At 38.7% G+C, this 14,191-nt stretch overlaps 1 protein-coding gene across 1 annotated transcript; it reads right to left on the bottom strand.

Moving 5' to 3' along the window:
* Positions 1 to 2,849: 2,849 nt before the first annotated feature.
* Positions 2,850 to 13,372, bottom strand: LOC143854152 (protein NSP-INTERACTING KINASE 3-like). The gene is made up of 11 exons (XM_077363972.1): positions 12,365 to 13,372; positions 11,412 to 11,544; positions 11,220 to 11,291; positions 8,136 to 8,279; positions 7,803 to 7,874; positions 7,625 to 7,684; positions 7,423 to 7,514; positions 7,136 to 7,285; positions 6,132 to 6,473; positions 4,721 to 5,112; positions 2,850 to 3,232 (listed from the first exon to the last, which is right to left on the bottom strand). Exons 1-11 carry the CDS (start codon positions 12,516 to 12,518, stop codon positions 2,915 to 2,917), a joined length of 1,929 nt encoding a protein of 642 aa, XP_077220087.1. The 5' UTR covers positions 12,519 to 13,372; the 3' UTR covers positions 2,850 to 2,914.
* Between the last annotated feature and the right edge of the window lie 819 nt (positions 13,373 to 14,191).

Below are 14,191 nucleotides of genomic sequence, written 5' to 3'. Positions count from 1 at the left end.
TCTAATATCAATGATTATTATGTGTAGACATACATGGATCATCAATCTAGACCCTTTATTTAGAGTGGGACCCACCGTAAAATGAATCAACATCCCCAAATTTATTTAAGTGGAGATCCTAACCGTACAATTGGCGGTATGCTATTGGACAATTAAAATGATTGGAGATTCAATCATCCATTTGCAAAGCAACTAAAATCAAAGCCACTCTTAGGCATTTTTAAATCTACAGTAGGATGTGAAGGTCAGACCATCCATGTCTCCCCCATGCCGTCTAGATATGTAACATGATATGATACAAATAAATTGTAGTATACTTATTTTGTGCACCAAATCCAAAATATCAACATTCGCTTTCAAATTGTCGTCAAGCTCACTAATTCTTTCATCCTCTATAATTATTTTAGGTAAATTAAAAAAAAAAACTCTTTGTATAAATATATAGGGAATGATAAATGCGCCCATTTTCATCACATGTACGTGGCAATCAAATCCGTTGAATCCTTCTGACGTAAAGTACATCAGCCCCTCTGCAGTCATTGATACACTGCTGCTCGGTGTCCCAAGTGATGAATGGGCACATTTATCATTTCCCTATACGTGTGTGGAGAAATTATATGGTGGCCGACTGTGTGGAAACAAGGGTGGAGAGAGAGAAAACCCCCCACACTTGATTTTTTATCACAAAAAGGGGCTTTTGTTGGATAAAAATCAAGGGTGGGGGTTTTCTCTCTCCGACCTTTACATGTAAAGGTCGGCCACCGTATAAAAGCTCATATATATGACCTTATATTCATATGAAAACTTCTATAGTGGGTATTTGTTTTTTCAATACCATCTATGCCCACAGGGATTTCTTAACAAGTATTGTAATGCTTTGTCAAGTTCATGACAATGATACTCAACTCAACTCAACTCAACTAAGCCTTTGTCCCAAACTAGTTGGGTAGGCTAACTAAATCCTTTAGAAAAAATTCATGATAATGATAATGATAACCAACAATTAAACCTATCAAACATTGTCATATGTGATTACTCCACTGAATAAAAATATTTTAATGATTAACATATCTCTGAGGGACTAGATCTGATCCGTCTATGAATAACATATAATTGAACAAAAATCTTACTTGTGTGAATGACAATAATCCACTTCTTAACCTAACATATTCATTTGGACAAATTCCTTTCTTTAATATACCATTCAAAGTATAAGATAAACACGCCTTACGGCCTTAGTCCTTTCTTACGACTTGTGACAATCGTATAAAGTTTAACCAAAGAAACCAAAGGTTTATACAAGTGTTGAATTAACTTTTGTGCGGTTTGGACGACGGAAAAATATAGACGACAACAATTAATTTTCACAATAGTTTAAAAGAAATAAATAAAGATATTAAAAAATAAAAAGGCAAAACATAGCCTTAGCCAAGGTTTCAAATTTCGGTTTCGGAATGCATTTTGGTCCTCACCGAAACCGAAATCAGACGAAACAATTAAAAATAATATTTTATTTAATACACAATTTCGGCTGAAATGACTGAAATTTCAGGAAAATATTACTTAATTAAAAAAAATCTATATTTTTGGGTAGAATTTTCTTAAATTTCAAAGAAACTTCAAAATTTTGTCTGAAAAAATATAACATTTTGGGTATGTGTGATTTCGATTTCGGTTTTGACTGGAATCCGAAATTTACCAAAGGACACAAGACAGAATAAGCCCCACCAAATGAAAAGTCCTTTATATCAAATGTTTGTTCACAAAAGACCCCATACCCCCCTCCAAAACCCATACCCGAATCCAAACACTACCAAAAACACAGTGGGGCCCACATTGTTCGGATGATCCAAAGCGTTCATTTGATTGGCCATGACATAGATAGGGTGTGCCCAAAAAATCAGATCCATATGATCATCCTACCCCTTCGATTTGTGGACGAACAATTAATTGAGGGGTCTACCTTGTACAAAGGAAAAATTGCCAATGGGGGACATCAAAATACGAGAATTGCCAATGGGGGAAACACTTCGAAAATTGTTAGAGAGGGACGAAATGGGGTTATCAAGTCACTAAAAAGGGGGTTATCAAATCTTAAAAGAGGGTTGATAACCCTCTTTAACAAATTTTCAAAAGTGTGTCCCCCATTGGCAATTCTCGCAGCTTTTAAAAGTTAGGGTTATAGTTGAAAATGTTTAGGGGGTGTTTTTGTATTTTTGCCTAAAAAATAAAGTCCCAAAGTCCGAGTTAACTCGGTTTTGCCTTGACCAAGGTCATGAGAATTTTGCCCTTTCAAAGTCAACCAAAATTCACCTGACTCACCCTAGCTAATGAAAAATTGCCTGCATTGATCATTTAACATTGGCTTAATTCTGGTGAAAGAAACTGAAAGTAAAAGACACTCATTCATGACTTTTCTGGTCTCCTTTTTTTCTTTTTATGCCTGTTTTTCTACACACAGACGAAAAAAAATCGATGCAACTGCTGAGCTTTTATATGGTGTAAGCCCGTATGGTAGAGTATTATTCAAACAGTACAGTACAGTACGGCGTACACCATAGGATGATCCAAACCGTCCATTTGAATGGCCACAACACAAATTGGTTGTGCCCAAAAACTAATTTCCATAGGATGATCCCAGCCCTCCAATCTATAAAAGGTTTCCATAATATGCACGTCCATAGGTGGGCTAGGATCATCCTTTGGAAATGATTTTTTGGGCACAACCTATTCGCATTGTGATCGAATGGACGGTTTGGATCATCCTATGATGTAAGTCGTACAGTAAATAAGGCTATACTGGCTTACACCATATATACAAAGTATAAACTATGCAGCTAAACTCCATCTAAAAAAAATATTTTCCACTTCCAAGCTTGAAAACTTGCAGACATAAAACCCAGAGAGATTCATGTCATCTCGGCCCAGAAAGCTCAATGGCTTCGACAACAAGTGAAGATTCATCAATAAAGTCCATGTATCTTTGAGGCGGGTTGTCATAGGATCGAGATCGTGGGGTCTCGATCTTCTGTGAGGCCTCCCATTTCTCCGCAAGGCCGTCACCTTCCAACATTCTCACCACCTCGGACATTTTTGGGCGGTGAGAAGGGTGGAACTGTGTACACAGTAAAGCAACCTTGACCATCTCCTCTAACTCAACTCTGTCAAAATTGTTCTTTAGATCTTTATCCACCATGAGATTTAGCTTGTCCTCTTGATGAAGTTTCTTCACCTGAAAAAGAGCAAATAAAAAATGTTGAGCACAAATCTATTGCAAATGCAATCAAAGTGCTACAGGATACAATGTTAAGAATGCAGAAATGCAATGGGACAGGCTCTAACTCCAAATGCTTAAGTTGTTAGAGTTGGTGTTATTTAATCAATTTATATCTCACCCACTCACCCCCTCCACCCCCGCAACTTCCTCCTCTCATGTGGGTTTTGAACTTAAGACCTGCTGTGAGGTAATAGCTCGCCTCTGATACCATGTGAAACAACCAATTAATCCAAAAGCTTAAGCAGTTAGAGTTGGTGTTACTTAATCATTTATACTTCAACAAATAGGGTAAAGCTAAAGAAATTCAGGATGTAACATACTGGGTTGACACTGAATTCTATACATTCATGCAACTGAAAGATTTTGTAGATCGAGCGGATAAAAAATGGGCAGTCCCAGTGACTAAAATTGCAATATTCCTATTGTAGAACCTGCCTAGAATAGTTGAAGCAGAGTCGATACCCCTTTGGAATGGTGTAAATCGGCTCAAGCAACACTGAAGATCAAAGAGGGATACTGTGAATCAATCAGATGGTTCGTGGAGATATTTTCCGATTGTGAGAGTTCATCACTAGATTACCAGGAAATGGACCAAAATTTTCTTTATCCATTTAGTGAAAAGGGTATACTATGAGATTCAGTGCTTACAAACTCGGTCTAGGTTAAGAACTCGGTGAAAGGTAAAAAGGACTCAATTCGGACAAAACCATGATTGATGAGCTCAAGTTTTCATTAACTCGCGCAAGCCTAATGAGTTTTGGTTGACTTGGTAGATGAAAACTCAAACTCGGACAAGAATAAACCAATTTCGATGAGAACTTGGCCAAGGTAAAACTGAGTTTTTTTTTTTTTTGAAAGACAGGTAAAAATCCGAGTTGATTAGGGCAAGTCTATGATTGACTCAAGGAAGTTTCACACAGTTCTTTTTTTAATGTCAATGATATATCAAAGCAAAGGCCGGTGCCTGATGACCGAGATGGTCAACAACAAAATAAAAGCGGGGAATAAAGCAGTGGTTACTAAAGCTTACAAGAGACAAGGGCGGTTATTCATCCCATCTATTTCAATATAAATAAGGAAACAATGATTAAAGGAAAGGGAAACCTTAGATATCGCTGACTGTACAGCACATTGTGCCCAAGACCTAATTGTTTCACAACATGCCACATTAGTGTTTCAAAATGCGGATGTGGGTCAATACGCGGACGGAGAAAATCCTAGTACACTCGGCACGACGCGGTCAAGTACCCGGCAAAGCCAAATGAGTTTTTATTAATTTTATTGACTTTGTACGACGAGAAAACACTGACTGCATCCAAGGTAAAAGGGAATCGACTCAGGGGAGTTTTAAAACTATGGGCTACATGCTTTTCACATCAGAAGAGTCCAGGATATTCTATCATTCCTCCAAATTAGAAAAAGGAGATAGAAAACAAAGCTTACCCAATCAAGCATTACACCTTTCTGGTTCGCTGCCCGTCCAAAATCCAGTGCCTTCTGACTGGTAATTAACTCGAGGAGTAAGATACCGAATCCAAACACATCTGTCTTTTCTGAAGACTGGCCTGTTGATAAGTATTCTGGAGCTATATGCCCAACAGTGCCACGAACAGCCGTTGTCACATGAGAATCACGGTGATCCAAAAGCTTAGCCAGCCCGAAATCTCCCACAACTGCTTCGAAGTCTTCATCAAGAAGAATGTTGGCGGCTTTCACGTCACGATGAATTATTTTAGGGTCACATTGCTCATGCAAATACAATAATCCCCTGGCCGTCCCTAATGCTATTCTCTTTCGCTGTGACCAATCTAAAGCTGGCTTGCCATGAATATGATCTGCTAGAAAAACAAGGTAAATATCAAATTTGTAACTTTTTCTAAGGACACTAAACCATTCTTATGTTAATTAAAAAAAAAAAAAAAAAAACAATAAAGTATAGATCCTCATGGACACATGTAATGCAACCGGCATTTGTTTCCTTACCTAAGAGAAATACTAGAGAAGTACCACAAGGACTAACTGTTTTGACAGGATGCCCTTGTTGGTGTAGGCTGTGGGACCTCCTCTGACATATGTCAGGGTGTTAGGAACGATCCCATTGCCTTACAACTAGAAAATCATGTCAGAATGCTTTAGCTTCTTCAAGACAGCATTTCTCATTGCTTAACACACTTAAAAGTGACCCAAGCACTCAAGCAGGCAGTTAAAAAGGGTGGCCCGGAGCACGAGGTTCCCGCCATTGCAGGGTCTGGGTAGGGCTAGATGTACGCAACCATACCCCTGCTTTGCAGAGAGGCTGTTTCCATGACTCGAACCCGTGACCACCAGGTCACAATGGAGTAATCTTACTGTTGCACCAAGGCTCGCCCTCTTCAAGCAGGCAGTTAGTAATGGAAAAAAAAAACTACAAAAATGAGGCGATAAACTCAGTTGCAACGAAGTTGGTCACACAAAAAAAACGTGTTTTCATGGATGACATCAAACATGACTCATTTTGCATTTCGATCAGTCTTTCAGAAAAACTTTTAGGGCAGATTTTTATGCAAAAAGGGCTCCGTTGCCATCGAGCTTAGACTAGATCTAGAAAAATGACTACATTTTTATCAAATATATCATCACAAGCCACAGCTGTCATATCCGGGTAAAATATCTTCCAAATATTTTAGTGGTGCAACGTGGGTTCGGTCGGATTGAACTTTTGCCAGAAAATAAATTAGATTCCTCCTAGATAATTATTTGAGAAAAACAGAGAGAAGTTTATCATTTTCCTAAGTAGGAAGTGTCCAATAGTTTCAAGGTACCCACTTTAGTTGTCATGTTATAACACACAGTACTAACTGCCAGGTCCACTCACCTCTTAATCGAGAAGCAACACTCCCATTTGCCATATATGGGTAGACAAGGAGCCGCTCATTTTCTGATGAACAAAACCCACATAGTCGAAGGAGATTTCGGTGAACAGCCAAACTTATCATCTCAACTTCTGTCTGGAATTGAATTTCGCAACCAATTGCATTATAATCTTTCAATCTTTTTACAGCCACAAGAGTACCATCTTGCAAGCATCCTTTGTACACAATTCCGAATCCCCCCCTCCCTAAGATATTTTTCAAATTGAAATGATCGGTCGCTGATCGGAGCTCCTTAAAAGAATATCTCTTTAAATGACCCAAGCATACTTCCGGGTCATATTGATCTGCCAGGCACAATTGGAGTCAGATAACCAGGCACAAATATACATGTACAAGGCAACACTACCACTTAACAGCACAAATAACCATAGCTTAGGCAGAAGACAAGGAACAAGCAACAACGGCAAATGAATGCTAGTCTATAAGAAAAAATTGATGAACTAAGAGTCGCGTTATGCAGTTGTGTATTTGGGGTGTTTGCGTGGGGGCATGGGTGTTGGGGGGGAGGGGGCACATATATACCTTTAAAACTAAGCATGACACCCATGTTCCTAATTTAAAAAAGCAAAAGCAAAACAAATTAGAGAAACCAACATGGTAAAAAATGCCTAAGTTCACACACACACACACACACACACACACACACACACACACACAGTGTGTGTGGATCAACTACTCTGTCGTTAGTAAGACACAGCGAGAGAGGAACGAACTGAACCAAGACTAGAGGACAGAGAACGAGAGTGAAGGCATTTTTATTCTTAGAGATTATAGGGTTATAGAATATTAAATATTGGGGGGCCTAGTCACTAGTGTGTATGTTTGGGCATGTATAGTATAGAAGACTAGAGTACTAGACACACAAAAGCAAAAAAGTGAATCAACCAACATGGAAAGTAATCTAATAGAAAAAAACAAAACATGGGTTGGAGAAAAAAAACCTAACCATTGACATCAAAGAAAATCTGTTGATGGTGTCTGTGCCGGCACCAAAGAATCATCCCAGCAACAACAATAAGCACAGTAACAGAACCAAGGCTCGCACCAAATGCAATAGCTACTCTGTGGCTCCTTGTTCCTCCAGATAGTGACTGACCTGAGAAATAGACAATGGATTTAAAGCTTAGACTAGACTAGCCATGCAACGGGAGTATCCAAGTGGTTCAGAATACTGATTATCAATGAAAAACATAAACTCTGCAATAGCCCAAACATTTCATGTGCTAAGATCACCTGTGTCTGGCGCATAGAAAAGCGACCCTGTGGATACAGCAGAACAGTTGTTTTCTGAACTTGGCCCACAAATTAATGGATTTCCAAGAATGCTGGAAAAGAATAAAAAAATGAAGAATAACTCAATAACTAAGCACCAGTTCAAAAGACAGCATCACATCATAAGGTAAAAAGAAATGACGGGAAAAAACGATATGCTTACTTGAAAGTTCTAGAAGATATTTTCGGCAAGGAACCACTCAGATTGTTATAAGAAAGATCTCTGAAAGAAATTTTAGGGCTTACCAATCTCAAAAGTTTATTCACAATTGAACAAAAGAAATAGCAGGTTTTATGACACAACTAGGGTCAAAGAAGAGAGGAAGAATATAGGCACATACATAAGAGTGAGGCCTTTGATGTTCGACAGAGAAACAGGGCAGGGTCCAAAAAGACTATTGTTATTCAGTCGCCTGACTTGATCATAAGCAAAAACAGAAAACAAGAAAGAGAAACAACCAATTAGCTTTATTGAAAAGCAAAATCAATAAAAAATCACATGCACGTCAACAAAGAATTGCTCCGTTCATTTGCAAAGCATTCAACAGTATCTGAGTTTACATGGAAATTAGCTTATAGAAATCCAGTTCAGATTAGATCCTGGTTATGGAAATCAAAGTATACAATCCATTTTTTTAATAAAAAATCAAAGCATATAAGTTCTCCAGTCTTACAGATAGTTCAGGTTCTTCAGTTCCCCCAAAGAACTGGGTATTCCACCACTGAACTGATTGTTTGAGAGATCGAGTGTTTGGAGCTTCCCCAGCTTTCCAATGTCAGCAGGAATAGTACCAGAAATGGCATTGTTCTGCAGCAACCTATATGAGAAAATGATGCATATCACATTTAATATAAAATTATAAATTCAAGGTTCTACAGGATTAGACTTCATGCACTATCAGTAAGTTTGCGGGTTTTACAATTACTCCTAAAAGGAAAGAGGATCCTTTATAAAGTCGTTATTGTAAAGAATGTGATTTGTAATGTGCTAGCTCCCTAATGTGTGTGTTTATAGACACACACATTTATTTATATACAATATTTGTAAAGTGATTCTCATGATGAGAGAACTAAAAGATTACGATAAGAGGTAATGCTCCTTAGGAGGTTACAAAGAGAGTAGAAATATAAGATTGGATTAGGTAGAACAAACTACAGAGTCCAAGCTTATCGGTTGTTGGAGAAGTTAAGAGTTCATGGCAACTGAGACGCTTTGATGTAGCAGCCTTCGTTGCTAGACATGGATGTTGTGTGGATGTGACGTGTTGCGTGGATTGTGCTAAGACCTTCCCTCGAACTGGATATGTGCAAACCATTCAGTTTGTCACGTGTCACGTACTTTAGGGTGCATTTAAATTGCTGGAATCAGCATCCTAACCTGATTCCCCACCCCGCCACCCCACCCGGGGGAGATTGGTCTCCAAGGGTTTTCCACCAGAGACAGAGATTGGACTTTGACGGAACATTAGCTCATTCATGAAGGTACCAACTATTCATCTCATACTCACTCTTGCATGTTCCCAAAAATGGCCACTTTGTCATCTAGATGTGTGTAATGCATTTCTACATGACACCTTACAGGAGGAGGTTTACATGGTTCAACCTCAGGGCTTTGTTGACCCTGTGTATCCGAACTATGCATGTCAACTTCAAAATGCCCTATATGGACTAAAGCAAGCTTTGCGGGCCTAGTTTCATCACTTCAATTCTATATTACATGAGCAGTTGAGCATGCATTTTACTGCAGTTGCTCATACCCCTCGCTATTTATACGACACACCTTCATGGCTGCATCTTCCTCCTTTATGTTGACGCTATGGTAATCACCGGAAGTGATTCCACTGGCATTCATGGAATCTTGATTGGTAAGTCGTGTGCACTTACTATTGATCATTCGACTGTAGATGCATTATCTGTAAAAGAGTGGAAGATAATCTCATTGAAAAGCATGATTGAACTGGTTTAAGATTGGAGAGCAGAGTGCCTGTGCATGGAGCAGATTTGAGAGGAGGTGGTGGGTGGCTGATTGTTGGTAGGTGCAATGCCAAGGATCCTGTCACAGGAAGCAAAAGTGGGCTAGTGTGGATCAAGTGTTGCTTCGACCACGCTCGCGGCCACGTCCTTGTCCGCACCTCATCCAAGATTGGATTGGGTTGTGAGAGTTGTGGTCTGGGCTTGCGCAAGGGTCAGTTGATGAAAATGGTCTAGACGTTGCTCATGATGCAAAAGGAAAGGGAAGTTTAGAGAAAGAAAGAGGATCGGATTGAACCAAATTGCACCGGTATAATTATCATATTTGCCCGAGAGCATTCATGGAGTAGAGAATCAAATCGATATCTGACACCGGTTAGTGAATGAGGGTGAAAGGATCAGAAATGGTCTTGAGCTGTTGGATATATTCGGTAATAGATGAGGAGTCTTTGCAAACAGGCTAGAGTTGGGATCGAAGGCTAAGGATTCAACTGTTGGAAAGTGACAAAAATGTTGTCTAAAGTGAGACCCAGACATCACGAGGTTTAGGCAGACCGATGACCTGGGCGAGAACGAAGACAGTGACGGTGGCATGCTGAGGAGCATTTGATCAATGTGTCCATGTGACATAGTCTGGTTTCAAGACAATGGTAACAATGCTCTAATTAGCGGTCTGTGTAAGAAAAAAGAGGGCAGGGGCAAGTAAGATACCATCAACATACTTACCTGGCTTTTCACGATTGGCAGCAATTGGTTGCACCATAGTAGGTAGTTGGATCTATCATTCAATGGAGACAAGGTGTGAAAAGTTTGCCTCTGATACCATATAAAGCATGTGATTTGTAAATGTGTGCCTACTCCCTAGCGTAGGGTGGAAGCACATAAACATGTGTGTGTAAAGTGGTTCTCAAGATGATTTAACCACAAGATTGAGGTAGCATTTTTATTTTTTTATTTTTTTTGAATGTCTACGAGGCCAGCCATGACCAAGAAGCAGCATGTGCAATAGATGAGTATAGCGGGGATGTGAATGCTTAGATGGATGTGCGGCCATAATTTGTTAGATCGAATTAAAAATGAAGGCACCCGTAAAAAGGTGGGGGTGGCACCAATTGAGGAGAAGATAAGAGAGCACCGCTTAAGATGGTTTGGGCATATCCAACACAGACCTTTGGATGCTCTAGTGAGAAGAAATGACTTGTGCCAAGTTGATGGAGTAAAAAGAGGTAGAGACAGACCGAAAACAACTTGGGTAGAAACAGTGAGGAAAGACTTGAGGACTAGGAATAAAACAGAGAACATGACCTTGGATAGGACAGAATGGAAGAAAATGATCCATGTAGACGAACCCAACTAGTGTCCGGATTAGACTAAGTCAATTTGAGCCGGGTAGATCCTTTCACCTTCTTCATGAAAAATTTCTAAAGGATTCATTAGCCGACCCCAACTAGTTTGGGACAAAGGCTTAGTTGAGGTGAGTTGAGTTGAGAATGACTACGAGGTAGCTCTTCTTTGTAGATTACAAAGAGGAGAAAGATAAGCGTGGAATATGTAGAAGAGAGTCCAAGCTTATCAGTTATTAGAGAAGATAAGTGTTCATGGAACCGAGACGCTTTGATGTAGTAAACTCGGCAACTCCACATGGATGTTGCGTGGATATAAGTAACATGTGCTGTAAGGATTGTGCTAACAGTTACACAACCAGCTTTGAATTCACATCACAATAGTAGAAATTACTACGTTAAAAATACAACTCAAAAGAAAGATGGGAGTCTGTTTCCACTTACACGGATTGAAGATTACTGAGGTTTCCAATCCCTGGAGATAAGGTCCCAGACAAGCTCTGACTAGGCAGCCCTCTGATAATATAAACCAAGTGAGCAAGTTCACGTTAGAAAATGATTGGATGATGGTGGGTGTTTTTACTTCTTTGTTGTGTATTGCAAAAGGTTAGAAAGGAGTACGAATAAGTATCTTACAGAGCAGACACATAGCCATCAGTGGAGCAGGTAACCATCCTCCAGCCACAAGGATCAACTGAATTGATATCCCAATTCTCCAATAGATTATTTGGGTCATTCAGATCATTTTTTATGGCCATCAAAGCTACAACTGCATGTGAAAGAGATATAGAAAATAGCAGTCAGTAATTGGCGATCGAATATATAAAAAATTTGAATTTGAAGATTGGCAAACATAAAACCGATTGTTAATGCATTCTATAAAATAAGGTGTAACAGTATAGATGGACAGTCTATCATGAAACTAGTAAGAGCTCAGTTGGCAATTTGTTATCACATAAATACAGGTTACGAATCTAAAAATTATAAACATGCAAATAGATCACATGTATTCTATCTGACCATCAGAAACCTCAAGTAAAGGGAGAAAGAGAGTGCATGAGTAAACATTAGTAGTTTATCATCAAATCAACAAACACAAGAACAAAAGGCAAAAACATGAACAAACCGAAAAGGCAGTCAGAAAAACTCAATGAAAGAAAATTATCTCCAATTTTCACCCTGAAGTATGAAAAACATAACAAAATCATCTAATTAAAAAATTTCACATAATGTCATGTCTTTCTGCACTGAAAATATCATATCTTCTATGAGCAGCAATAGAAATTATTCATTAAGGCCCTGTTTGGATTGCATGAATTTTCTGGAAATTTTTGAAAAGGATAAACTTTTTCAGAATTTCTTAATTTTCCATTGTTTGATTACACATGAAAGAAGTAACCACAAGATTTCAATCTTTATATCCATAGACCTGCACTTTATAATGGTATCCCTCTAAATAAGCCATACCCATCTCATGTCCCCATAAATTGTAGAAACAAAAAAATTTCCCAAGAAAATAATTTAAACTAGAAATATTTTTATCTTGCAATCCAAACAAGGAAAAGCAAAATAACCCAAGACCTACTGACCTTCATAGTTTATGCCAGAAGGAGAAAGGGTTGCAACTGAGCTCTCTAGCCATGTAAAAAGCATCAATACTAGTTCCCATAGAAGGAAACCCCTCCTTCCCATCCTTTGTTTCACCCCCAAAACCCTCTCAGCTTGCTCACAGTCAAAACCCATAAGCTAAAACCACCATACCCAAAAAGGAAACTATTCCCAAATGAAACTTCCTCCACAAAACCACCACATCAACAATTAAAAACACATAGAGAGAAAGAGAGACAAAAATGTCTCTTCCCCCCAAAAAATGCTAATTGCACTCACACTAAAAACCCAGATAAGAAAACCACCACATCCCAAAAAGGAAACCTTCCCAGATGAAATTCCCAACCCAAAACCTCCATTTCAGCACTTTTTAAAGCAAACCCAATGGAAAATCAGAACCCCAGATGCCAAAACTGAAATTTCACCATCATTTCAGTAGAGAACACTGTAGAAAGCAACATTTCTCAAACTCACCCAAATACCAAAACCACCAGTCTACAGTAAACATCCAACTCATACAGAAACAAAAAAAATATATAAAAGAACACTCTCAAACTCACCCAAATACCAAAACCACCAGTCTACATTACACTACCAATTCATACAGAATAAAAACATTATAAAAATGAAAAAATAAAATAAAAAATCAGTTCTTTCAATCAAACTACAACATCCCACCACCATTAAACATGAAAAAAAAAAAAACAGATTTTTCCTCCCAAACTCTACAATCAATGGGATATGTGAATTCTCTCCGCAATCTTTACAACATTTAACAGATCCTCCCAAATTTACTGCCAGTTTTATTGGCTTGATCCCCTCCCTATTCTCCCTTCTCCCATCCCTTCAAAACAAAAGGCCAAACAAGCAAAGGCCAATGCAAAAGGCCAGAGAGGACACAGATACATATGCAAATGTAAGAAAAAAAAATCAAAAAAATGGAGTAAAGATGAATTCAGAATTCCTGTTTTTTCCCCTCTCTCTGCTTTGGATTGATTGGACTGAAAGATGGGGGTATGATCAGAAAGAACAAGAGGATGTGAAAAAAAAAAAAAAAAAGGAAGTGAAATATTACCCCCTTTTCTTCCCTGGGCCACCCCATTTATAGTTTTTATCACATTATCAGTCCTCCTTTTACACTAAAGGGGGTGACTCAGGGAAGAAAGAGGGAAAATATATCAGTCCCCAAAAAAAAAGCAGGTACTTACTTGGCAGGTCACGTGCTTTTGTTGTCCTAGGCTTTGTTGGCTTTTGGCATTGAAAAGTTTAAAAAAATGTATAAAATGGAAAAGGAGAAAAAAAGGGAGAGAGATTTTTGTTTTTTGGCAGGGGATGTCTCTGTAGTCTAAAATGCGCCGGGGGCCCACATGGATCTCTGCAATTGGGATTAGTTTACTCCCTTCCATATAAATCTCTGAAATTTTTACTTATTTTCAGTAGATTCTTGTTAACAAAATGATTTAAGGCGGAAATGCGTTTTACAGTTTTATTTTTTTTATGCGTTTTACAGTTTACGAGAACAAAAGAGATTTTGATATTTATACCTCTCTGATTTGATAGATACACCACTTTGTTCTGTATTTCAACGTATGTTCTGTATTTCAACGTATGTGTTAGGTACCGAACCAATGCGCCAAAAGCTCCTAAGCTTATGGAACTCATTAAGCCAGGCCCTTTAAACCTGTCCCGTACCATCCCATATCAGGATGGGTCCTAGTCCCATACCTCGGTGCAAGGTTTTAAATTTTGGACCTGGTCAAAACTGAAATTTCTGCCGAAATCCTAAAATTTCGGGCGAAATTTGGCAA

This window comes from Tasmannia lanceolata, unplaced genomic scaffold, assembly GCF_043159265.1.
Source record: "Tasmannia lanceolata isolate RefF3 unplaced genomic scaffold, GAP_Taslan_0.1 ptg000020l, whole genome shotgun sequence".
Classification (NCBI taxonomy): domain Eukaryota; kingdom Viridiplantae; phylum Streptophyta; class Magnoliopsida; order Canellales; family Winteraceae; genus Tasmannia; species Tasmannia lanceolata.
The sequence above is the reverse complement of the archived record's forward strand: the minus strand, read 5'-3'. Positions and strand labels throughout refer to the sequence as shown.

Coding starts and splice junctions, on each gene's coding strand:
- LOC143854152 (XM_077363972.1), bottom strand. CDS start 12,518: ATGGGTTTTGACTGTGAGCAAGCTGAGAGGGTTTTGGGGGTGAAACAA. Junction 11,292..11,411: donor GATGGCTATGTGTCTGCTCT/GTAAGATACTTA, acceptor TTATATTATCAG/AGGGCTGCCTAGTCAGAGCT. Junction 7,515..7,624: donor ATATCTTCTAGAACTTTCAA/GTAAGCATATCG, acceptor ATTCTTTTCCAG/CATTCTTGGAAATCCATTAA.